This window comes from Lutra lutra, chromosome 15 (assembly GCF_902655055.1).
Source record: "Lutra lutra chromosome 15, mLutLut1.2, whole genome shotgun sequence".
NCBI lineage: Eukaryota > Metazoa > Chordata > Mammalia > Carnivora > Mustelidae > Lutra > Lutra lutra.
The window spans coordinates 36,941,853-36,966,032 of NC_062292.1; the positions used below are offsets into that span (position 1 = coordinate 36,941,853).

At 36.9% G+C, this 24,180-nt stretch overlaps 1 protein-coding gene across 1 annotated transcript in view; it reads right to left on the reverse strand.

Annotated features, from left to right (window-relative positions):
- Positions 1 to 1,033: 1,033 nt before the first annotated feature.
- The window catches only part of ASPM (assembly factor for spindle microtubules), a 65,916-nt gene continuing 42,769 nt past the window's right edge, over positions 1,034 to 24,180 (reverse strand). Inside the window, 13 exon segments of the mRNA XM_047703966.1 lie at positions 1,034 to 1,274; positions 4,784 to 4,953; positions 5,916 to 6,001; positions 6,004 to 6,091; positions 7,471 to 7,523; positions 7,526 to 7,621; positions 7,763 to 7,955; positions 8,405 to 8,596; positions 9,440 to 9,589; positions 11,800 to 12,009; positions 13,123 to 13,216; positions 14,871 to 15,037; positions 18,411 to 23,162. Coding sequence (XP_047559922.1) covers positions 1,172 to 1,274; positions 4,784 to 4,953; positions 5,916 to 6,001; positions 6,004 to 6,091; positions 7,471 to 7,523; positions 7,526 to 7,621; positions 7,763 to 7,955; positions 8,405 to 8,596; positions 9,440 to 9,589; positions 11,800 to 12,009; positions 13,123 to 13,216; positions 14,871 to 15,037; positions 18,411 to 23,162 — 6,354 coding nt within the window. The 3' untranslated portion in view covers positions 1,034 to 1,171.

Sequence of the window (24,180 nt, forward strand, 5' to 3'; positions counted from 1 at the left end):
CTCCCGTTGGATTTGTAGGTGTTTGCAATCTTTAGATAAGCTTCTAGCTGATCTCCTGCTACCTGAAGTAGTCTCAGCCTCCTACTTTCTCCGCCATCTTGACTCCTCCCCCCATACTAAGATTTTCTTAAATGAAAGAGAAAAGCAAAACACTTGGGAAAGTCAACAAAAATCATGTTTGAAAATATGAGGTGCTGAGAATTCATAAAACACTTTTTGGAAGAAAAAAATGGCAAAGAAATACTAAAAATTCTACAGTTAATTTCACCATATTCTAATACACCAAAAATGGTCTTTAGAGCTATCCTAACCAAATCTCAGCCAATTTCAGACTAATTAGGTTTAATCCTTAATCTGACAAATTAGTGAACTAAGTAGTTAAATGATCTCTGCATTTTTAGCTACTATCAAATCATTTAAAACAGTTAAAAACTTTTATGGCTCCCATAAATGAACAGACTTTGGGATGCTATCCAATTTCAAACAGCCACTGGAATCACGCTTCTATAGTCCTGAAACCACACTGTTTTAGTACTGGTAATAGTGACCCAAAGCTGTTTAAAGATTTCAACACCTAATCTTTATCAGGTTTATGTATGTGACTAAGCGACAAGTTTCTCTTATAAGTAACAGCATGCTCTTTTCAGGTCAAATTATAACTCTAATCAGTTCAAAGTTAAGGGTTCTTAGTATATAATGGGCTGGCTGAATTTAATTTCCCTAGAGGAGTTCACTTGCCTATCTGGATGGTCCAGTCAGAGAGTTTCTAGCATTTGTGAGATTATTTTATCCTTTTGTCACTTCTAAGTGTGTTGGCAGAATCTTACATTTCCAAATTTGTTTTGGAAAAATGCTTCAATTTATCTATAAAATGAGAGTGATAAGCTATTCTTTTCCTTTTGGAATATGATTCTATTTAGACTATTATTTTAAGATAAAGACATGAAGAATAGAATTGTTTTATGACATAGTATTTTCTTACATGCATAAACCCATAAAATAGTAAAAGAAACAATAAAGAATATGAAAACAGTTCAGTTGTTATTACACATTTTTAAAATTTTAATACAAAATCAGATTTTAGAAGTTATACAAAAGAAAGCCAAAAACACTTTACACATTCATGATTAACTTAATATTTCTTTTTACTGTACATACTGAAAAATGTTTACTAGTAAGGAATGCCAAGTGTGTCCATCACCATTTGAATAGCTTGTAGGGGATTTGTGATTTCTTCCATTTTATCTCTTCTCAAAACCCAGTCTGGTTTAAGTCTGTGAAAAGAATGAAAACCTTGGATTAATGAAGTTCTTCTCTTAAAAGAGCTACCTTCTCTGTTTTGTCTTAACAAAATGGGCTCCTCCTGAACACATCACTTCCCTACAACCCTCTCAAACAGGTGAGGGTTTCATATGATTGCCATTTACCACTGTTGGGCTATTCCTCACCATCCTTCCTCCTTTGAGGCTTATGCTATTTAGCTCACCACTGCCTTCCAGTCATCTTTCAAACTCCGGATATTTTGTTCTTTGTAACCTTGGTTCTTGGTCTTCTCTCAACTCCTGCCACCATTCTCAGTAACTTCAACATCCATGTAGCTAGCAAAAAATCCTACAATCTCCTCTGTCAGTTCTGCCTCCCTTCCTTTCTTCTGTTCTACTTCAACCACTCCTTACATGATCACATAATAGTCTTTATCATTACAGAAAGTACCCCGCCACTGACATCTCAATTTGAGACTGCCATTCCCCCCCACTCTGATTCACCCATGTCTTTCGATTTAATACATCTACTGCACATAGTCTTCCACCCCACTGAGATCTCTAATTCACTGACCTCAACACTGACCCATCATCCATCAGAATGTTGACCTCCACTCTCCCTCCTTGTCCAGCTTAGCTCCATCATAAAATCTCCTGGCAATTTCATCAATGCTATTGTTGCTCTCTCCTATTAATTCAAATGTAAAGTTCTATTGGATTCCAAACTGAATCCAATATCTACCTTCTCCATTCCTGTACAGCTGAACAGAAAGAAAAGAAAGACTGCAGGAATCAGGCTGACTGATTTTGTGTCAATAATTACAAACGAAATGGGTGCTTGAAATTGCCTTGTATGCTCCCTTCCTCTATCCCCATTTTATTTTATTCCTTTCTTCTTTTCAAATGTCCTCACCATACCCTCCCTGGTCTGCTTTTGAGCTGATGCTTATAATCTCATCTTCTTTAAGAAAATAACATCCATCAGAGGGGAGCTCATATATCTTTCTCATATAACTCCCTACTATGTTGCATTTCCATCTCCTTATTCTCTCCATTTGGTTAAAAACCCAAATATCTATTGGTTGGTAAATGGTCAAAGTGTGGTATAGGCCATATAATGGACTAGTACTCTGTGATAAAAGGGAATGAAATCTAATTCATACATCAATGCAAATAAATCTCAAAAATCAAGCTAAAAAAAAGACTCCAGTCACAAAAAGCTATATACTGTATGAATCCATTTGTGTAATAATGTAAAAAAAAAAGACAAAGCAAAAGTATTGAAATAAGATCAGCAGTTGCCAGAATCCAGGGGTTAAAAGGAGATAACTAATTGCAAAGGGGCACCAGGGAACTTTGGTGTGACAGAAATATTTTGTACCAGTTGAAAAAAAGGGAAGCTATTAACTCATGTTAATCATAGTTTTATAAAAATTTATTTATTTAATTGAGAGAGAAAGAGAGAGGCAGAACTGGAGCAAGGTGAGGGGTAGAGAGAGAGGGAGAAGCAGGCTTGCACGGATCATGGCTTAGAATAGACCTATTATTTTATTAGGAGTAAAATAATGATAGTTCTATTCTTTCTGCATTTATTAAGTCAATTTTTTTAATAGAAAACTCCTATATCAACCATTGGGTTACCTAAGATACACTATATATCAGAAACATGGGCCACATGCTTGACTTTTTTTTCCTTCTACCCATAGTAGCATCAGTGAGTTGTTTTCTAGCATCCTTCAAGGGTAACCAATGATTTTTTTTCCCCTTAGTCATCAGCATAAGCTGATGAAATTTTTCATATGATCTGGCCCATCTGTTTTCAGTCCTCTATAATCTATCCCGTCACTACTTTAACCACTAACCTCCATCTTGCCAAGTCCAATGGGCCATTTTCTTATCCTGTCTCACAACCTCTCAGCAGCATTCCACACAGCTGATGGGACACCCTGTGGATTATCTTCTAACCAATTACCAATTCCTTTTCAGAGCTGTTGGCTGGTTCTTTCTGGAGAAATTGGGGCTACCTTGAGGTCTGGTTTGAGAATTTCTTTTCTAGGTATTCTCTTCCCCTGGGGTGACCGTATCTATTACCATAGCCATAAATGTGATCTAATGATTCCTTAATCTAAGAATTATTGAATTTAAACCTCTAGACTGATACTTTTGCCTAGAACCACAGCCCTGATTAATAGCTTGTTTGTCTCTTCCTCTAATTTGTCACAGAAACCTCAGGTTTTCCAAAACAAAACCCATGATTCAATGCCCCTTCCCGCTGTATCATACTCTATCCTTTCTGACTTTGACTTCTTGTAACTACATCCCAGAGACAGTTTCCCAGCCACATTATTTGAGCATGGTCCTCTAAGTTATTCTCTATCCTAGCAGTTACCAAAATCTTTATTACTCTCTTCACTTACTTGCGTAGCTTATGGTCATTCTCCCGAACTATGTGGCTCCATGCTGCGCCATAATCACAAAGCTCACACCGTAAAGCTGCATACTATGCTTGTTCTCACACTGATGCAGGTGTCTACTTGCTTAACCAGATAAGCTAATACTCATTTTTAAAAAATTTCTAAAGTTACATGTCTTAAACTAGTTAAACTACTATTATCACTATAGGTTTGCTGTTGAGTGAATTTCTGCCACCCCCCATCAAAAGGATATGGTGGGGATATGTTAGGATATATCCACATCCTAATCCTCAGAACCTGTAATATTACCTTATTTTGAAAAAGTGGTCTCCATAGATATATTTAACCAAAGTATCTTGAGATCAGATCATCCCATATTATCTGAACTGGCCCTAAATCCAACACACATCCTTTTGAGGAAGAGGGAGGAGGAGAAGAGACACCCGTGAAGACAGAGGCAGTGAATGGAGTTAGACAGCCACAAGCAAAGGGAGCACTACAGTCACCAGAAACTGGAAGAGTCAAGGAGGGATTCTGCTCCAGAGCCCTCAGAGAAAGTGAGGCCTTGCTGACACCCTGATTTTGAACTTCTGGTTTCAAGAACTCTCAGAGAATGTTACTGTCATTTAAGGCCACCAAGTTTGTGGTAATTTGTTACAGCAGCTCTAGGGAAAGTAGTACAAGGTCTCATAAAGGACTTCTTTAGAAGGAGAAATTTCAAGTGTCAGGATGATTAGAAGAGATGGAAGTTGACACTGTAGCCAGGAGGGGACTTTTGGCAGCTTTTCAACAGGGTAGCTTGTTCTTCATGCTAGAAAAGAAAGTTTATACAGCAAAGCTTATAAAAAGTTAACTGTTAGACTTAGCACTTAACTATTTAATACAAGGAATTTATCAAATAACTATTAATACCCATAGCCACAGTGTTATTACTTTATTCTTTACTGAGACTGTCTACTTTAGATTTGCCAAAGATTCTATTTTTACTCATATGTTGTTTCTCCATTGTCAAGCACATTATCTTGCTTATAGTAGGTCCTCCATGAATGTTTGCTAAATGAATGAATGAACAGTGACTTAAAACTATAGAGTACATTTACTGCTTACCTTGAAACTATTCTGGTTCTTACAGGTGTTTCTGGAATAAAGGGAGTACTTATAGAAGAATTCATCTTTTGTTTATAAAGCAGTCTTTCAGTATTCATTTTATGTTTACGAGCTGTAAGCTTGTAGAGACTATAAATACGGTCAACAACTTTGGATCTACTTCGAACATCCTAAAAAAGAAAATGTACAAATTATTAGGACTAAAACAAATTTTGTATGCCTTATATGGTAGTAAAATCAACCATAACAACACCATACAGTAAACTTATGAGTCTTTAACAAAATCTAAAAGCCATGCTTTCCAAGTTGAGTAGTTAGACAGGTTTTAGCTATAAACTAATTTGTAAGACAATTACAAAAACGTAAATATTTAAAGACTGTATACCCTACTCCATACTGAATACAGGTAAATATTATAGTCAATATGCCTATTATATCCAGTTTCCAAGTGCTATGAATTTTCTCTAAGTTTCCAAAGTTATCTACGTATCTCTCACAACCCTAGGTCAAGTACAGTCTTTTGCATAGACCACCACCGTATCTATGCTTCCCTCCTTCCTGAATGTTCTACCTACATCCACACATGCTTTCCCAAAACCATTCTTCATTCAGGAGCCAAATTCATGTTAGAACTTAAGTTCAAGTTAGAACTTAAACACACTCCCTTGTATATAATCGTTTAGTGGTTTTGTTCTCAGGATGAGGGCCAGAATCCCATCATAGCCTGTGGTCCCCCCATGTTGACTGTAAGTAACACCTACAGAGTTCTCACCATGCAAAAGCTTGAAATGTATTTATGGTTACAAGAGGAGGAGGAGGAGTCACATCTATGTTGCAGTCTACCTTGTTCAATAATTTGTTACTTTCCTCAAGCAAATGGGAAATGGCTACTTACACAGCTGCAATAAGCTTTCTTTTTAAAATTCAGTTTACTACATTAGGAAACCACTATCAACACAACACACCCAGCACACAACACAACACACAAACACCTCCTTTATCCACACAAAAGGCAGGTCTGAAAAATACACAAAACTCTCTTTAAATTGTGATAACTACTGAAGGAAAAGTGTAAAAGTCTTAAACCTAACAACCTGGAAGAGAACCTCAAAGGACGATCACGAATACTTACCGAGGCCCGATTTGTTGTTTTTAATAAAACCGCCAACAAACAACAGGTTTTCGTAAAAATGCTTCCACCCTTGTCTGCCACTTTTCTCCTGGCTTTTCTCGGTACATTTGCAAAAGGTCCAGCAGAGTATCTATGCAATTTTCTACATCATAAACTGCGGCAGTAGTTTTCTCATACTTGAAGAGGACAGAAGGAAAGCAACTGTTACAACACACACGTAGCCTTAGAAACAGCCCCAGCAAAAAGAAAGCTGAGGACCAACTTTTTGGACTATCTACAGCAAGTGCAAAGGAATTCGTGAAATGATTTCTTGATACTACTAACATTTTTTGATCCATTTTATACGCATATCTGCATTTAATTGAAAGTTCCACAAAATAGGAATCAAATCTAAAATCTTTGAACATGAACACCCTGGAGTAAATAAAAAGCTTAAAGACAAGGCAATTTTACTGAGAACCTCACAGGAAAAAGATAACTTATCTGTGGTAGTTAACCACAGGGTAAAATAGTGATAAAGACTAAGATTAGGATACATTTTTCCTGCTCACATACCTAACTGTATCACTAGATTCATATGGAATTTGCGTGGAAACAAATAATGCTAATGATACTAAGCTAAAAATAACAAAATAATATTAACAGTTAACATTTATTTGGCACTTTTACGTATGAAGCACATGATATGTACGTTCACTCACTTCGTTCTCACAATAACAATGTGAGGACCCATTTACAGTTAAAGAAAGTAAAGCACATTGAGGCTAAGTAACCTGTAATAAGCCGCAGAGCAGTGATTCAAACCCCAGCAGTTTGTCAGCCGCTGCCGCCTGTGTTCTTAACCACCACTTCTCAGTAAGAAAATATCAGGTAAAGAGTTGTGGCTCAGGGGTTGGGTGGGGAAGATAAATTTGTTATCTCAGTACTTTTGGCTGCATGCATTATGGTTTAGTACAGATATCTGCTACCAGTCCAAAGCCAAAAAACTTAAATGCTAATCCTTATATAGAGTCTTAAATACAGGGTAACCAAGTGATAGCAATATCTTAATCATGTTTTGCCAGACATGATTATAAGAGGTCCTATTGTTTTGATACAATGCAGTAGATAAGAACATCAGCTCTAGAGGTGGACGAAGGATCTGAATTCAGCCCTACCACTTACACACTCAAGGGTTTAGGCCAGGAGACTTAATTTCTGTAAGAATTATTATTTCTTCTCTATAAAATTGGAATAATATCATGGACTGCTTGAGACTATTATTTTAAGAAAAATTAAATGATGCATGAAAAACACTAGCATGTAGGAGATACTCAATAAATGTTAGTAATTATTATTAATATCACAAAGACAGAAAAAATAAAATCATAAACAATTAGTGTTTCTATGTACAATTATGTTATCAGAGTAAACGTTTTTCCCACTAAGATTCTTGCATATAAATGAATTCTAACTGGGTGATCTAGTAAGTTCTAGTGGTGAGCAAGCATGAACTTAATTTGTTGGGTCATATTTCATGACCAACGAACAATTCCTTATTAAAAGGGAAAACTACCTTAGCCACATTAAGCAAGACTTGTACAGCATATCTGATGACTTCCATACAGGAACGCTGCGGTTACACTTCGGATCAAACAATATTTTAGAAACTGCTCCACTCTGGGCCATGTTCTCACAACAAAGTGGAGACAATCTAGTAACCACCTCTGAAAAGAGGGAAAAGAGAGAGATAAATTCACAGTAACAAAATGAAGTTTTAGCTAATACTGTATTATAACATTCTTTGTACAGTCAAAGGTAAACATGCATTTCTAACCTTATACAAGATATCATTAAGCCAAACTAACCTAGGTGCTTTAAAGCCTCAAGAATAGCAGAAAGGTGTTTGTAGGTCAAAAGATAATGAAGTGCAAGTGCAGTTCTTTTGTAGAGTTTGTTTTCTTCTCGAATCTCCCTGTTAACAAGTTGAAGACTTAGTCGTATAGCTTTAATTTTTGTACAATCATTTTTCTTCCTCCAAGAGTATCCTCTCCATAATGCCTTAAAGAGACAAAACACAGTAATTTTAAGATTACAAGCCATGATGTTTTGAACTTATATCTACATCCATTTCTACAAAATAAGTATTTTCAGTAAATTTATAGGATATAAGCACTTTGCAAATAAAACCTCAATTCATGTTCTAATAAATAGCTAAAGCAATTATTCTGAAAAGAAATATATATAATATTCCTATATATAACCTGAATTCATTGACCAAAGATGTCTAAATCTATACAAAATGCTAAAATACTTTTTCATCTCAATTCTAAATGTCTCTAAGGAAATTTGAAAATGAAGGCTAAATAATGATACAGTATTTATGAGTTATTCAACTGGTGAACCTCAGCTTTTTAAAATGTATGTTACTGTGTTTTTAAAATGTTAGATAGCATGTAAGTGAATTATAAATCAAAATCTGGAAGCAACTTCACAATATTTCCAGTTACCTGAATTTTACTGATTCCATTATTAAATTTTTTCTGTTTTTTATGGAGGAGAAAACGGCGTACTGCCTTCTGTATTACTGATGCAGCCCTATTTTGCTGACTCATACATTCTTGAACTTGATGCTGACTGTTGATGATGCTATGATATTTCTGAGCAAACCTCTTTTGCTGTAATTTTGCTCGAAACCATCTCTGTTTAAAACATAGAGATTTTCTTTACTTCAGGTTTTAAAAACAAATAAATACATATATACACATACATACATAAATGAAATAAACGACATATATGGAATATCTTTCAACCTTCCCCAGCTATTCCACTTGGTGCACACACCAGTGAGGAAAACTGGGTGTGTGTGTGTGTGTATGTAAATCTAACCCTATACAACATAGCCTTCGTTTCACAACTTAAACAAATATTATCAAGTCTCCTGTGTCATTCTGCAATTTGTTTTCTCACTCAATATTTTACATATAAGTATATGTTAATGTATATAAAGCAAAGTTCTTATCCAAAATACATAAAGAATGCCTATAAATCATAAGAAAAAAGAACACCCAAAAGAGAAAAGGGCAGAGTATATGGAAAAAAAAAAAAACCCATACATGCCTACATTAAGAAAAAGCACACAATATACAAATAATTTGAATAGCCAACAGAAACACTTTTTAGAACTGCTAGCAATCAAAGGAAATTCAAAGCAAAAATGAGATGCTATTTGCCATTCATCAAAATAGCAAAAATCAGTCTTTAATGGTATGTGTTGGCAAGAGTGTGGAGAAACAGGCACCCTCAGACTTTGAGATGAGTATAAATGAATACAATTATTTCAGAAAATAATTTATAGCTTTCTTCCTGTTCCTTAAAATACCAACCTATTTCTCACCCATCAAGCCATCCTAAATATATCATCTTATAAGCAAAAGGCTAATGTTATATGACTTTAGCATAAGGTATTTGAAAATTATTTATTAAAATAGAAAATTTCTAACAAAAATTATACCACACAGTTTTATGGCAAAGGAAAGGCTAACCTGAATACAGACGACTGAATTAACCTGCTTGTTAGCATTCTTCAAAGCCACGTGAAATTTATATGCTCTTTGAATTCTAAGAGCAGACAGGTGATAATATGCGGCCGCTGTGAAGTGAAGAAGCCTAGTTTTCATTTTCTGTTCTAAAATCTAACAGAGAAATAAAAAATTAACCAAATATTAGACTCTTAAGACAACTTGATCAATGTTTATTTTTGTATATCCTCAATACCAAATTATATAAATTAGCCATAAATTAACTTTAAATTGTTAAGATTATTTACATTGTAACTCAAAGTGATTATAATCCTTTACTATACAATATTTCTACATGTGTAACTCCTAACTTGGGCTATAAGAAGCAAAACTCTTTTTGGGCACTTTACTAAAGAACAGTGTTTAACCTGACTACACAAAAACAGCTAATTAAATATCACCCTCAATGGGAAAAAGCTTGCAGCCTTCCCGTTGAGATCAGGAACACGACAAGGATGCCCACTCTCACCACTCTTGTTCAACATAGTATTAGAAGTCCTAGCAACAGCAATCAGACAACAAAGAGAAATAAAAGGTATTGAAATTGGCAATGAAGAAGTCAAACTCTCTCTCTTCCCAGATGACATGATTCTTTATATGGAAAACCCAAAAGACTCCACCCCCAAACTACTAGAACTCATACAGCAATTCAGTAATGTGGCAGGATACAAAGTCAATGTAGAGAAATCAGTGGCTTTCTTATACACTAACAATGAAAATACAGAAACCGAAATTAGAGAATGGATTCCATTTACTATAGCACCAAGAACCATAAGATACCTGGGAATAAACCTAACCAAAGAGGTAAAGGATCTGTACTCGGGGAACTACAGAACACTCATGAAAGAAACTGAAGAAGACACAAAAAGATGGAAGACCATTCCATGCTCTTGGATCGGAAGAATAAACATTGTTAAAATGTCTATACTGCCTAGAGAAATCTATACTTTTAATGCCATTCCAATCAAAATTCCACTGGTATTTTTCAAAGAGCTGGAGCAAATAATCCAGAAATTTGTATGGAACCAGAAGAGACCCCGATTCGCTAAGGAAATGTTAAAAAACAAAAATAAAACTGGGGGCATCACATTACCTGATTTCAAGCTTTATACAAAGCTGTGATCACCAAGACAGCATGGTACTGGCATAAAAACAGACACATAGACCAGTGGAACAGAGTAGAGAGCCCAGATATGGACCCTCAACTCTATGGTCAAATAATCTTCGACAAAACAGGAAAAAATATACAGTGGAAAAAAGACAGTCTCTTCAATAAATGGTGCTGGGAAAACTGGACAGCTATATGTAGAAGAATGAAACTCGACCATTCTCTTAACACCGTGAACAAAAATAAACTCAAAATGGATAAAAGACCTCAACGTGAGACAAGAATCCATCAGAATCCTAGAGGAGAATATAGGCAGTAATCTCTTCGACATCAGCCACAGCAACTTCTTTCAAGATATGTCTCCAAAGGCAAAGGAAACAAAAGCAAAAATAAACTTTTGGGACTTCATCAAAATCAAAAGCTTCTGCACAGCAAAGGAAACAGTCAAGAAAACAAAGAGGCTAATTAAAGCTTTGAATGTACTAACTATAATGAGAGAAGTATATGAATACTAAACTCAAAACAAATTATAGTATTCTTTTTTTTCAAATTACAGTATTCTAAGCAGAACTGCTGAAGTTGGTCACAGTAAGTCAGACAAAATTATCTGAACTGATTTCTCCAGTTAGTAGGCAGTCTTGCACAAATCTAGCACAAGACTCCTGTAGTAGAACCTCTCCATAGTGGCCTTTAGGCTTCCAACTTATATTTAATGGACACAACATAAAAGATTTTCTTTTTCATTTCAAATTTAATTATTTTTGTCTTTGCCAGTGCTTCATATATTGGATGCCAAAAATGTCATGAACTCTCTCAGAGGGATTTTCTCTCTTGCTGATGATGTGGCAGTTATGACAGGAATGGTAGCTCACAGCACCTCAGAGTTGCTTGGTGGTAGCATAGGGCTATCTGAATTACAACCTCCTTCATGTGTGGAGCTCTTCCCTCACTCTTTCAGTTCCTTTGCTAAGATTCATTACAAGAGAAAAGTTAGTGTGCCTTTTTGGTGAGCATCTATGAAAAACAGGCTCATAGAACAAAAATTGATAGCAACCAGTGATCTTGTTACACATGGCTCTGCAGAAGCTGAATAAAGTCAAGTTATTGGTTATATTAGCTCTGAAATTATTGTCCAAAATCTAAAATTTCTGGACACAATTTAACACCAAATACTTTCATTTCACATGACTGAGATATTCCACTTGAAAATACTTACTCTTTTTCTTACTAACCAACCACGCACTAGTGCTTGCAGAACAACTGTAGATTTTTTTAATTCAAGGTATTTTATCCTTTCATACTCCCCAGCCCTCCTGGCTCGTATATATCTCTGGATGGTCAAAGCGGCAGACTTTTGCCGAAGGAAGACCTGCCTTCCTTTATATCTTCTAAAATTTGCTTGGATCAAACAAGCAGCTCGATGTCTCTATAAGGAAAAATGTGCAAGTGGCATTAATAGAAAGGTTTAATAATTTCAACCCACTGGAGGCTTTTTAATTTCTCAGTGTAAAATGAGATGGTATAATGGTGATTTTTCTTTACATTTTTAGCTTAGGAATGTCATACTTCATATACAAGAAAGGTGATGGTGTATAATTTCTAAACCTATATAGGTCTACAGCTAAACATTAAATTTTTATGAATGTGCAAGCCAAGGTCAATAGTTATCTGGTTCTGTTTCCCTCTTATCTTCTTGATACCTCTCATTGTGAGGGAGAAAAGGAATAATATCACCACAGGACAAATACACTTAATAAAAATGCTAGCAATGTAAAGAAGAGAATGGGCATTGTAAACAGCTATCAGGGAAGCTGTTCCTTCAAGAACCATAAAGTACATCTTAGAACCAGCATATCTTAGTTTTTTCAATAAATAACATCTTGACAACCAAATTCTAAGGCACCTGAAGAAGTATATAAATTAAAATGGGAACGAGGTTTGCCTTAAAACATAGATACCCTCATCAACTGGCTGAATGATCTTGGGCAAGTCACTTTACCTCTCTAGACTTGTTTGTAAAATAGGTATGCTAATAATAACTACTTCAGAGGGTGATTATGAGGATCCATTCAGCAAATATACACTAGTGGGTATAATAATAATGGCTATACGATAATAGTGAATATTATATGAATATTAAAATTTATAAGCAGAATTTTAGTTTTGATTTCTTTAATAAAAAGGCTATAGGTACTGCAGCTATTCTAGACTTTGATGTTAAATATTGTTAATAGATCACCAATTAGAGCTTAAAGAATATATTATTAAAGGTGCGCCTAGGTGGCTCAGTGGGTTAAAGCCTCTGCTTTCAGCTCAGATCATGATCCCAGGGTCCTGGGATTGAGCCCCACATCTGGCTCTCTGCTCAGCAGGGAGCCTGCTTCCTCCTCTCTCTCTCTCTGTCTGCCTCTCTGCCTACTTGTGATCTCTGTCTGTCAAATAAATAAATACAATCTTTAAAAAAAACAAAAAACAATTTTTGTTTTGTTTCATAAAATAGTTCTTTGCAAATGAGCTCTTCTTTTCTTTCTGCACCTACTTTCATCATTAAGTGTTCACGAGCCATTCTTCCAGCAAGCGTAGCTCTCCATTTTCTCTGAATGATAATTGTTGATGCTCTCACATTCAGAAACCTAAAAAGTAGTTAGTGGAAAGCAATTACAAATGTCTTTAATTACTCAATAAGAATTTATGTACATCCCCCCCCCTCAAATACTAGAGAAAGAAAATATAAGAAAGATAATGAGAATAAAAGAAAGTGGAAAAGTATAATTTATATTTAAATTGTAGCAATCAGAATTCTATACATATACATAAACACACCCTGAACTGACACAATGAAAAAGAAGTTCTGCAATTAGCAATATTCCAGTGATAAAAAATATGACTTTCTGGGGCGCCTGGGTGGCTCAGTGGGTTAAGCCGCTGCCTTCGGCTCAGGTCATGATCTCAGGGTCCTGGGATCGAGCCCCACGTCGGGCTCTCTGCTCAGCAGGGAGCCTGCTTCCTCCTCTCTCTCTGCCTGCCTCTCTGCCTGCTTGTGATCTCTCTCTGTCAAATAAATAAATAAAATCTTAAAAAAAAAATATGACTTTCTAGAATGAGAAAGAATTCTGAACAGGATCAAAAGAAAGTACAATTACCCAGACCTAGACAAAGCCTAGATAAAGCGGGTGCTGGTAGAAATAATGGCAGAGTATAAAGTCCGAGTCCATATTGCAATTGATTCATTAATCAGACAGGAAGAGGTCACAAAGAGAACTTGGGAGATTAGAATAGCGTCAGGCAAATGATGCATGGACACTTATTTGAAAGGAAAGCTAGGAATCATGCAAAGATCCAAAAAGAAATATTCTGTAAGTAAAACTGGAGAAAAACTTAGAAAGTGAGGGTCAGATATTAAACTTTAGGCATCAACATGGTGTAATTCATAAAAATTAAGAATGGATTTAACTTATATCATGTTGTCACATTTCTTAGAAAACAAAGCTGAATGTTAATGAGAAAAATTCAGCTTTTTGGATCAAGAAACTTAGATAATGGTCCTTAACAGCTGATAGCAGAAACATATCTTTATGTGGTAAGCCCTGGGCTTCTACCCATGCAATTTATCAAGAAACTCTTCTAACACTAGTGTTCTCCTAAAACAATCTAAAACTATGACTGATACGATAATTCATCAATTCTGGTAACTGAAGAAAAATTCTTACGCTATGAAATAAAAAATAGCATCAATAAACTGACAAGAGCTTTAGAAAAGGTATTTCAGACGAGATCGGGCGCGTTCAGGGTGGTATGGCCGTAGACTAGAAAAGGTATTTCAAAGAAATGAACAAGGAATAGGAAAATACAATGAACATAAATAATTTGATAATTAGGTCTTCATCATCAAGGTAAAAGAGTGTGGGGGCTAAGTTAAAAAGAAAAAAAAATGAATGAGTAAACAAATTTGCTAGTAGCTAAATTGATAAACAAAATGGATGAATACACTAATAAGGAAACCAAGATTTTACTAAATTATTTCATTCACTTTCCCTTACTTTCATCTCCACGAAACCAAATCAACTTTAAGTACTTTTTACTGAATTATAGGAAGGCTCTATCTCGAAAAATAAGACAGTCTTAGAGGTATACTTTGTTTCCTTAAAGTAGATAACACCAACAAAACAAACCATACAAGTTAGGCATAGCAAATATTTAAGAGAAAAATCAGTAAGCAATATTATTTTATATACAGACTTGGCTACCACACACACATCCTCCCCCGACACAAACATCATATATTACCGTGTTCTCTCCCGTTTGGTATAGAAGCAACCTTGAATGATTTTAACAGCTTTTAGTGCGGCTAGATACTCCTTCCGTGCTTTCCAATACCTATACCACGCTTGAATCTTGAGGGCAGCTTTCACTTTATGTGAATAATTCCTTGCTTTATAGCTCCTCCACACAGTCTATGAAACATATAAATATAACAAATATGAGATCTATTTTCTTATAAATCGAAAAAAAAATCAGTATTACAAACAGCTAGTGTAAGAATGGTTAGCCAACACTCAACTGCAGAAATATAGTCATATAATAACGCTCTTTTCGTTTAGGCTCATTCACTCCTGACATCTATGAGCCCTTGAAAACCGTGGGGCTAACCATGATGAAGACCTCCTATATACTTTATCACACATAAGCCGGGGCCAGTTGGGAGTTAAGACTCATATAACCCTAACAAATCTTTCTAAATTGTAATATATGTACAGTGTCTGAAAAGCCAGATATGTGCATTGTCCTCACTATCTCAATCCATTTGGAAGAACAGAAGGAGAAGGAACACTGACTACTCTACTTCCTGGGAAGGAAAGGAATCCTAATGCCTCCCACCTCGCTTATATCCTGGGTTTAGTGTCCAGGCTGCAGCAAACTCCTGAGAGCAACTCGCTGTCGGAGGACTATCAGCATTTCCAATTTCTGTAACCTTGAGGCTGACTAAATGTTTAAGTGACAATACGACTTATTAAGCCCTTAGCACTGTACTAAGCACTGTAGGTCCTTACAATAAGCATGGATAATATCATTATCTAATTTAGAGATGAGTAAATAAGGAGAAACTGAGTAACTTGTTGATACAACAGTAATAAGAGGAAAAGGTGTCTTATTTATTCTTTACAAATATCTCATGAGATGATTAAGATCTCTATTTAACAAAACAGAAATTGATGCTGAGGAAGAAGAGACCTGTTATACCAGAAGACAACAGAGTCAAGATCTGAACCCAAGTCTGTTGGACTCCAAAATACCTAAAACAAATACTGCAGCCACGTCTTGCATGGGGATCAGGATTCAAAGTTAGCTCACAAGCAATAAGTATATGAATGTCAAAATTACTCTTGTGATGTCCTTAACTTATTCGAAGTATATTATATGAGGTCTTTATGTGAACAAACCTGAACACCAACATACTGGTATTCACACTGGGAGCCAGGCATCAGTATTTCTAAAAATTCCAAGTGATTCCAATGTGCACTAAAGTTTGAGATCACTGATTACATGTTTAAAACAAGATGGGCAAAATACAATTTTTAAATTTAATTATACATGAGAAAAATAGCCAAAATTTCCTAAGATTGTTATTTTGGTTTTTCTGTCATTTCAGTTGAATATCACCCTAAGTAACACATCCAATGAACGTACTTCAACCACTAACTTTTCGGCAGCATTCATGCTGGGAATTTGAGCGTTCTTTTCTTCCTCCCTCAATTCTTGGCTTCTTTATACCATAAATCTTTCAGTTTTCCTTGTTCGCTCTTACTACCATGTTTTGGCTTTTCCTTTCAGTATTCTCTTTTTAAAATTAATTAATTAATTAATTAATTAAATAATTAAAAAAATTTGTTTGACAGGGATCACAAGTAGGCAGAGAGGCAGGCAGAGAGAGGAGGAAGCAGGCTCCTCGCTGAGCAGAGAGCCTGATGTGGGACTTGATCCCAGGACCCTGAGCAGAAGGCAGAGGCTTTAACCCACTGAGCCACCCAGGTGCCCCTCCTTTCAGTTATTCTCAAATGTTGATGTTCTTCAAGGTTGAACTCCCAGGCTGAATCTCTTCTTTTACCCATTTTCTACATTATTCCTGGATGATTCCATCACTCCCACGACTTCAATTATTACATGGATACCAATAATGTAGAAGTCAAATTCTGAAATCCATGCTACTCTTCAAACTTCAAGCCAACTGCCTTGCTAGACATCTCAACTGAGACATCTGTTAGGTACTTCAGTTTCATCAGGTACCCCAAGCTGAACTCATCATCCATCTTCCAATTTGCTCCTCTCCTCGCTCCCTGTGTCAGCTAACGGTAACATCTGAGTTACTTAAGTCATGCTCATGTCTTGGATGTTTGTTTACGCTCTATATAATGCAAACAGTACCCCTTCCACTCAAACTAATCTTCACAATCCCGTCGTCACTACACCTTACTAAACTATCTTTTACCTGACTTAATGCCAATAGTCTCTCGGCTGGTCCCCCTTCTCCCCTTCCAATCCCTCTTCCACATTCCTGCCAGAGTAAATATTTTAAAAATAATGATTCTGCTTTTCTCCTTTTTAAATTCTTCTAGAACTTCTTTTAATCCAGTAGAAAAGACTAAACTTCTGTCTGTGTCTTACAAAGCTATGCACAACCTCACTCCCTGTACTGCCAGGGTCTCCTATCATTCTCTATACTGCACCACACACACTTTCTCATTTTTGAACTCTGTGTTGTCTCCTACAGCTGCATACATTGGATACATTTTATTGGGCTATTTTTAACTCATCCTTTGGCTTAACATCTCAACTTAAATGCCACTTGTTCTGGGAAGCTTTTTCTGAGCACGGGGACTAATTCAGGTTTCCCTTCTTTATGTTCCCAGCAACATACACCTCTCATTTTGTTTTATAATTAAGCTTCCTTGCTCAATTAAGTGCTTTAAGGACAGCAACTAATTATATCTGTCTATGCCAATCAAACACAATAGCTTTTTAAGCACATTGTTACCACAAGACATCTATTTGCTGAATGAAGACAATGTATCTAAGTTTAATGGCAAACCAACAAGATACCAACATACCACACCAAGGTGCAAAGCCCAGGGTATGAACAGGTAGAAAATAAGTTGCTGAAGTACCTGATTCAATTCCTGGATCTGCCTCTCCCTACGTGACATAAGCAAGTTATTTAACCTTTTGCAGTTCCTTCATATTTCAAGAAAAATAATACTCTACGCTTCTCTCCCACGGATATATGTATGTGTGTGAGAAGAGCAGATGTATTTTTATACGTTATATAGAATACATATTTATGTGTAACAATAATAATGAAAAATTATATAAAATTGTTTTGGAAATCAAAAGTGCTAAATGCTCTGAATAAAGTACATGTCTATCTAGCTTAAGTGGTCTTATTAACAGATTGGTAGAGGAATAAAGTTATACATTTTGGTCTAAATTTTGCCAAATCTCATTTTACCTTAGCTTAAATTTCTCACTTAAAATTTGTTTTTATTCAGCAGAGAACTCCCATTTATCAAACCATATTCTCAAAATTAACACCTATTGAAATGCATCATGCAGAGAGTGATCACGTTCAGAAGAATCCCAGTTCTGTGTTGTATTGGCTGAATTATCATTATTGCCCTTTCTCTGCTCTCAAAAGTTCTGTTTTAGAAGATAAATGAAATGGTCACATAAATGAAGTATTATTCTTTATGACCTGCTTAAGGTAATTTTACAAATTCTAACAAATATTGTTTAAAGAAAGAATGCAAGCTTTACATTTAAATATATAACTACCTGGATTTTTATGGTGCTACCTTTAATTTTCTGAAACTTCCGCTTCTGTATAAATCCTCTCGTTCTAGCTTGAATAATGATGACGCTGCTCCTAATTTGCAAATACACTAGTCTTTGATGCTGTGCAGACAAAAGGGCTCTGTAGTGATTCTGTAAAACCACTGCTGCCTTCCTATAAGATAAGAACCGCCTTCTTGTTTGCCACGTCCTGAAATACCGCTGGAGGGTCAGAGCGGCTGTTTTTTGCTGAACGAATCTTCTCTGCTGCACCGCCATCTGGAGGAAGGACTGAATCCGGAGGGCAGCACGCATCTGCATTTCCAATTTCCTTGTGACCATTTCACAAAAAGCTTTTTGAGTTGTTCCTGCAGCCTCTCTCTGAGGGTGTTCTGCCTCCTGTGAACACGCCACTGGGGAAGCTCTGCGCCACTTCGGAATCCCACGGGCCGAGCTGCTCCCAGCCCCACACCGAGTTTCTGTTCTGTGCGGGCGGGATGCGGACAGCTGGGCCACCGCGGCCGTGCTCGCCTCCGACAGGTTTCTCAGCTTCCGTCTAACTTTTACGCCTCTGAAAATAGCCAGGATAATTAGTAGAGATTTCTGAACTGCTAAACATCGTTTTCTTTCCATTTTTACTCTGACATATGACCTATAGTAATTCTGTATAACCACAACGGCAGTTTTCTTTGCTTGATAATCAAGTCTGGCCCTGTGCATTCGGTAGACTGACTGTATCAGTGTGGCAGCCAGCTGCATCTGCGGGACATTCGTTCCCACTTGAAAACCTCTGTGTGAAGACTGGTCACAAATGCCTGCTTGGGAGCGCGCTGCGGTTAGTGCTCTGTATCGTCTTTGAACAAAAACTACTTTGGCTCTCAAGTGGAGAAAACGCTTCCTTATTTTGGAGGCTTTAAAATGCTTCTGAATAATAGTGGCAGCCTGCTGCTGTTTCTGAATCTCTTTCCTTATGATCGTGTCCTGGAAATCTGCCTGAGTACAGGTTGCTGCTTTCCTGAGGGCATCGTGTTGAAGGACTTCCTTTTTATTTGCTCGATATCTTTCTTGTATTACTTTTGCAGCCCACTGAATCTTTTGGTAAAAAAGATACTGCCTATACATTCTATATGAGCTTTGTATAATGATAGCAGCTCTGTGTTTTTCCCTTAAAAGCTGTCTTGCTTTCCTTCCTTTATATGTGGCCTGAATGACCAAAGCAGCATGTCTTTGTTGGACATAATTTTCTCTTTGCAGTTTCGCAGCCCTGTATGTTCGGTAACGTTGCTGAATGAGAACTGTGGCATGTTTCCAAGCCTGAAACGCAACGTAAGTTCTGTGCATTCTGTAAGTGGCCTGGATGAGGACTGCAGCCTGGTGCATCTCCTGTAACTTCTTCTTTGCCGCCAGCCTTCGGTAAGACAACTGGATTGTAATGACCGCCCTTTTTAATTTCAAGAATTGGTGCAAGTGATGCTTGGCGCGAACAGTGGCCCGATATTTCCTCTGAACAAAAATAGCAGCTTTTTTGAGGGAAATGAATCTTTTCCTCATCACTGAAGATCTAAACCGGCTTTGAATAAGGGTTGCAGAGGAATGCATATTTTTCAAACGTCCTCTAGCTTTCATCCCCCTAAATGCAGCCTGAAGGATCAGAGCAGAATGTCTTTGTTGGAGATACCATTGTCTCTGTAGCTGTGCAGCCCTGTTTGCTCGGAATTGCTGCTGGATTACGACTGAGGCATGTTTCAAGGCCTGATACCTCACATTGGCTCTGTGCATTCTGAAAGCTGCCTGGATGACTGTAGCCGCCCTGTGCATCTCTTGCATCCTTTTCCTGACCACCTGTCCTCTGTATGATGACTGGACTTTAATGACTGCCTTTTGTAACTGCAGGAATTGTTGGAAGCAATGCTTTGCACAAACAGTTGCACGGTATTTTCTCTGAACCCAAAGAACAGTTTTCCTGAGAGACAGGAATCTTCTTCTCATCCTGAGAGTCCTAAATCTCCTCTGAATAAGAGTTGCAGCTAAATGCCTAATTTTTAAATGTTGTCTAGCTTTCATCCCCCTAAAACCAGCCTGAATGCATATGACAGAATGCCTTAATTTGTTATACCTTTGAAATTGTATGTTTCTTTCCTTCACTGCGCGGTACCTTTGCTGTACTGTTTTTGTTACCTTCTTTAACTTACTAAAATAGGTTTGTTCTCTGTGTCTTCTATAATACGACTGAATAAGTGTGGCTGCACTTTGCATCTTTCTGAGAATCTGTCTAACTCTCATTCCTCTAAAACTTGCCTGAAGAACAGTAACAGCTTTCAGAATTGTCAAGTACTTTGCACGCTGAATTTTACCTTGACAATATGCTCTGTATCTTACCTGAATTATGATAGCTGCTGTTCTCATTTTATGGTATCTCACTGTTGCCTGATGCATCTTAAACATGGCTTGAATAATAGTGGCTGCGATGTGCATGTGTTGGATTTGTCTTCTTGCTCGAATACCTCTATAAACTGCTTGAATTTTAACTGCTGTCTTCCTCAAATTAAGATACTCCTTACGTTGATGGCTTGCAATTTTAATATCTCGATACCATCTCTGAATTTTGACAGCCGCAGCTCTGCAGGTTGCATAGTTTTTTCTGGTTTTGTAAGCTCTGTATGTGGACTGTATAGTGACGGCTGCTTTGTTGCACTCCTTTATTTTTTTTCTTACTCTCGTACTTCGGTAAGCTGACTGTAAAATGACTGTAGCTGCTTTGCTTTTCAAGTACAACTGACGCTGTTTCCTTCCAACACTGTAAGCCCTATAATACATTTGAATCAGACAAGCAGCCTTTTTCATGATTTCCCACTTCTTTTGTTGTACATACATTCTGTAGTATGACTGTATGATGACTGCACATTCGCGCTGCTTTTGAATCCGCCTTCTCACTGTTCTGCCCTTCCATGTAGATTGAAGAATCAGCGCTGCCTTACGGAGTTCAATGTACTCCATGCGTTGCTTCTTTCCTGCAGTCCGTGCTCTCCAGCGTCGCTGGATGACTAATCCTGCTGCTTTGAACAATCTGAACTGTTTCCGGGCTTTGGCCATTCTAAAAACAGACTGAATGTGCGCTGCAGCTTGATGTTCCCTTTTGATCTGCTTTCGCACTTTCCAGCCATGATAAGCAGATTGGAGAGAAATCACAGCTGCCTTGGTCTTTAGAAATTGCGTTCTAACACCACGGGCAGTCCTGTATGTTCTGTACCATCTCTGAATCTTGATAGTACACTGAAGCACATATTGATATCTCTTCCTTTTACTATAGCCTCTAAAAGCGGTCTGAATTTGAAGAGCAGCTATGGACTGTTGTTTGATTAGCTGGCGAACTTTATAACCTCTATAAGCTGCCTGCAAACAAGTGACTGCTCTCTTGACTTGCAGGAAGTTCTTCCTCTGATTGACCTGTGCTTTATATGCACGATAGTAACTCTGAATGACAACAGTTGCTTTATAAATTTTCAGGTAGTACTGCCGCGTCTTTCTCATTCTGAAATAAGACTGTAGTGAGACGGCAGCTTGTCTTCGCAACCGCATCTGCTTTCGAACCAGGTGACCTCTAACAGAAGCTTGCAGTTTGACACAGGACACCCGCACCTGCACGTATTCTTGCCTCTGCAGTGCGGCCATTTTCGTGGAGCGGTACCGCTGCTGGATGAACAGCGTCGCTGCTCTCAAACGTGAATACTGTTTACGGCTTTGCTTCATCTTGACAATTGACTGTAACTTTACTGCAGCACTTTTTAGGCTCAGGAACTTTTTTCTGGAAATATAAGCTCTGTAACATGACTGAATTTTTATAATGGCTGTGAGGATGTGAATAAACTTTCTCCTGGCTTGCATCCCTCTATATGCCGACTGGAGAACGATGACAGCAAAACGTGCTTTCTGGTAAGATGCTCGAACTTGCTTCGCTGAAACATAAGCTCGAAAATGAGTCTGAATTACAATGGCAGCTTTCTTTATCTTCCTATATTTCTGTAATTGTTGATTTTTTCTTACGTGTGCCTGCAACTTGGTAGTAATTTTCTTAAGGTTTAGAAATCGAAATCGGTCTTGTCTCATCCTCCAGTAGGACTGAAAAACACGAGCAGCTCTGGTTTGTCTGTGTAGATTACGAGCTCTCATCCTCCTAAAAGCAGCCTGCAGTCGAATGGCCGCAGCCCGTTTCTGCAAATACTTGGTGCGCTCAGTCTTTGCTTTCAGATATGCTTTGTAGTACTTCTGAAGGGTTAGTATAGACTCTTTTTTTCTTTTATATAACTTTTGGGCTTGAAGGCATCGGAATCTTGTCTGAATGATAACAACACAAGATCTAATGTGAATGTATTTCCGTAATTCTTTGTGCATTCTATACCATGATTGTATGACAACAGCAGATTTTTCTTCTTTAGCTCGTTTCCTGACATGCCACTCTCTAAAAGCTCTTTGCAGTGTTATTGCAGCTTTTATCTGTAATTGCATTTTACATTGCTTCCATCTTCTGAACATAGACTGGATTATGAGACACGATGACTTTAGCATCTTATATCTCTGCTGATCATGTTTTCTTCTTAAATAAGCACGCCAATGTCTCTGAATTGTAACTGCAGCCCAAAGATATTGTTTGTAAGATGTAACAGCGATTATCATTCTTATCCTAGATTGCAGGATGACCGAATAATATTTCAATTTCAGAAATTGTTTTCTAGTGGAATATCTTCTCCAATATCTCTGAAAAAGGTAAGGGAAACAAAGTAAAACACATAACTTTCTATACTTAGAACCTCTGCAAGTATTAATTTTTCTAACATTTGGCTTAAAAATAAACATATTAAATTAAAAAACAATATTATTTTTGGAAAATACTTGTCTCTTTTGTTCGTAGGTTAATGTCTATATTGATAGAGCTGTAGCCAATTCAGAAACCCTTGTCTCAATCCTAATGGTACTTATATTGCATTTGTATTCCAAAGACAAAAGAAATATAAAGCAAGTTCATATTCTAAAAGAATAACATACCAAAAAATAGTCTAAATAAACTATAGTAATATTCTGCTATCTATTGATTCTAAGTCATTTCCTACGAATATAGTTTGGATTTTTGTTTCCTCCCCTTAATCTCAAGGCTGCTAAGCCATCTTGTAATGACTGGAAACTGTTTGTGTGAGGGATCCTACACTTAGAAACAAGTGAGTTAGATGATTCTTAGTCATTTTCTTCATTAAGAATTAAATTACTACTTCTTCGTAAGTTTAGGAATTATGGACAGTCAAAAAGTAGAATTCTGAAAAGATACGAGAAGTGAAAACCATTTGTTTCTTGAATAGCCAACGTTGCTTTCTTCCCATACCACCCACATTCCCTAACTCCTTCATTGGGGCAACACTGAGGGGAGAATTACCTATTGTAGCCTACTTTACCTTACATATAAGCTAAACAGTATAGGGGCTAAGTACTTCTGTCTCCTAGAAGTACTAACATTGTTTTGCATCTGTGCCTGTTCCAAGCCCACCTATCCATGGGAGAGGAGAGTTAGGACCACTCTATGTTTTCCCAACAGATATTGCCTTATTCTTTAATATGTGTCAATTGTGATTTTGTTCCTACTCTTGAGCCTGATAAGAAATAATGAAACATCACATTACTATGAAAAGATGCATAAGTAATTAAAACACTTATCCAACTATATTTAAGCATATTAATGCAAAATATTGAAAACTCTAAGTTTGATGCAAATGTGAAGGATTTT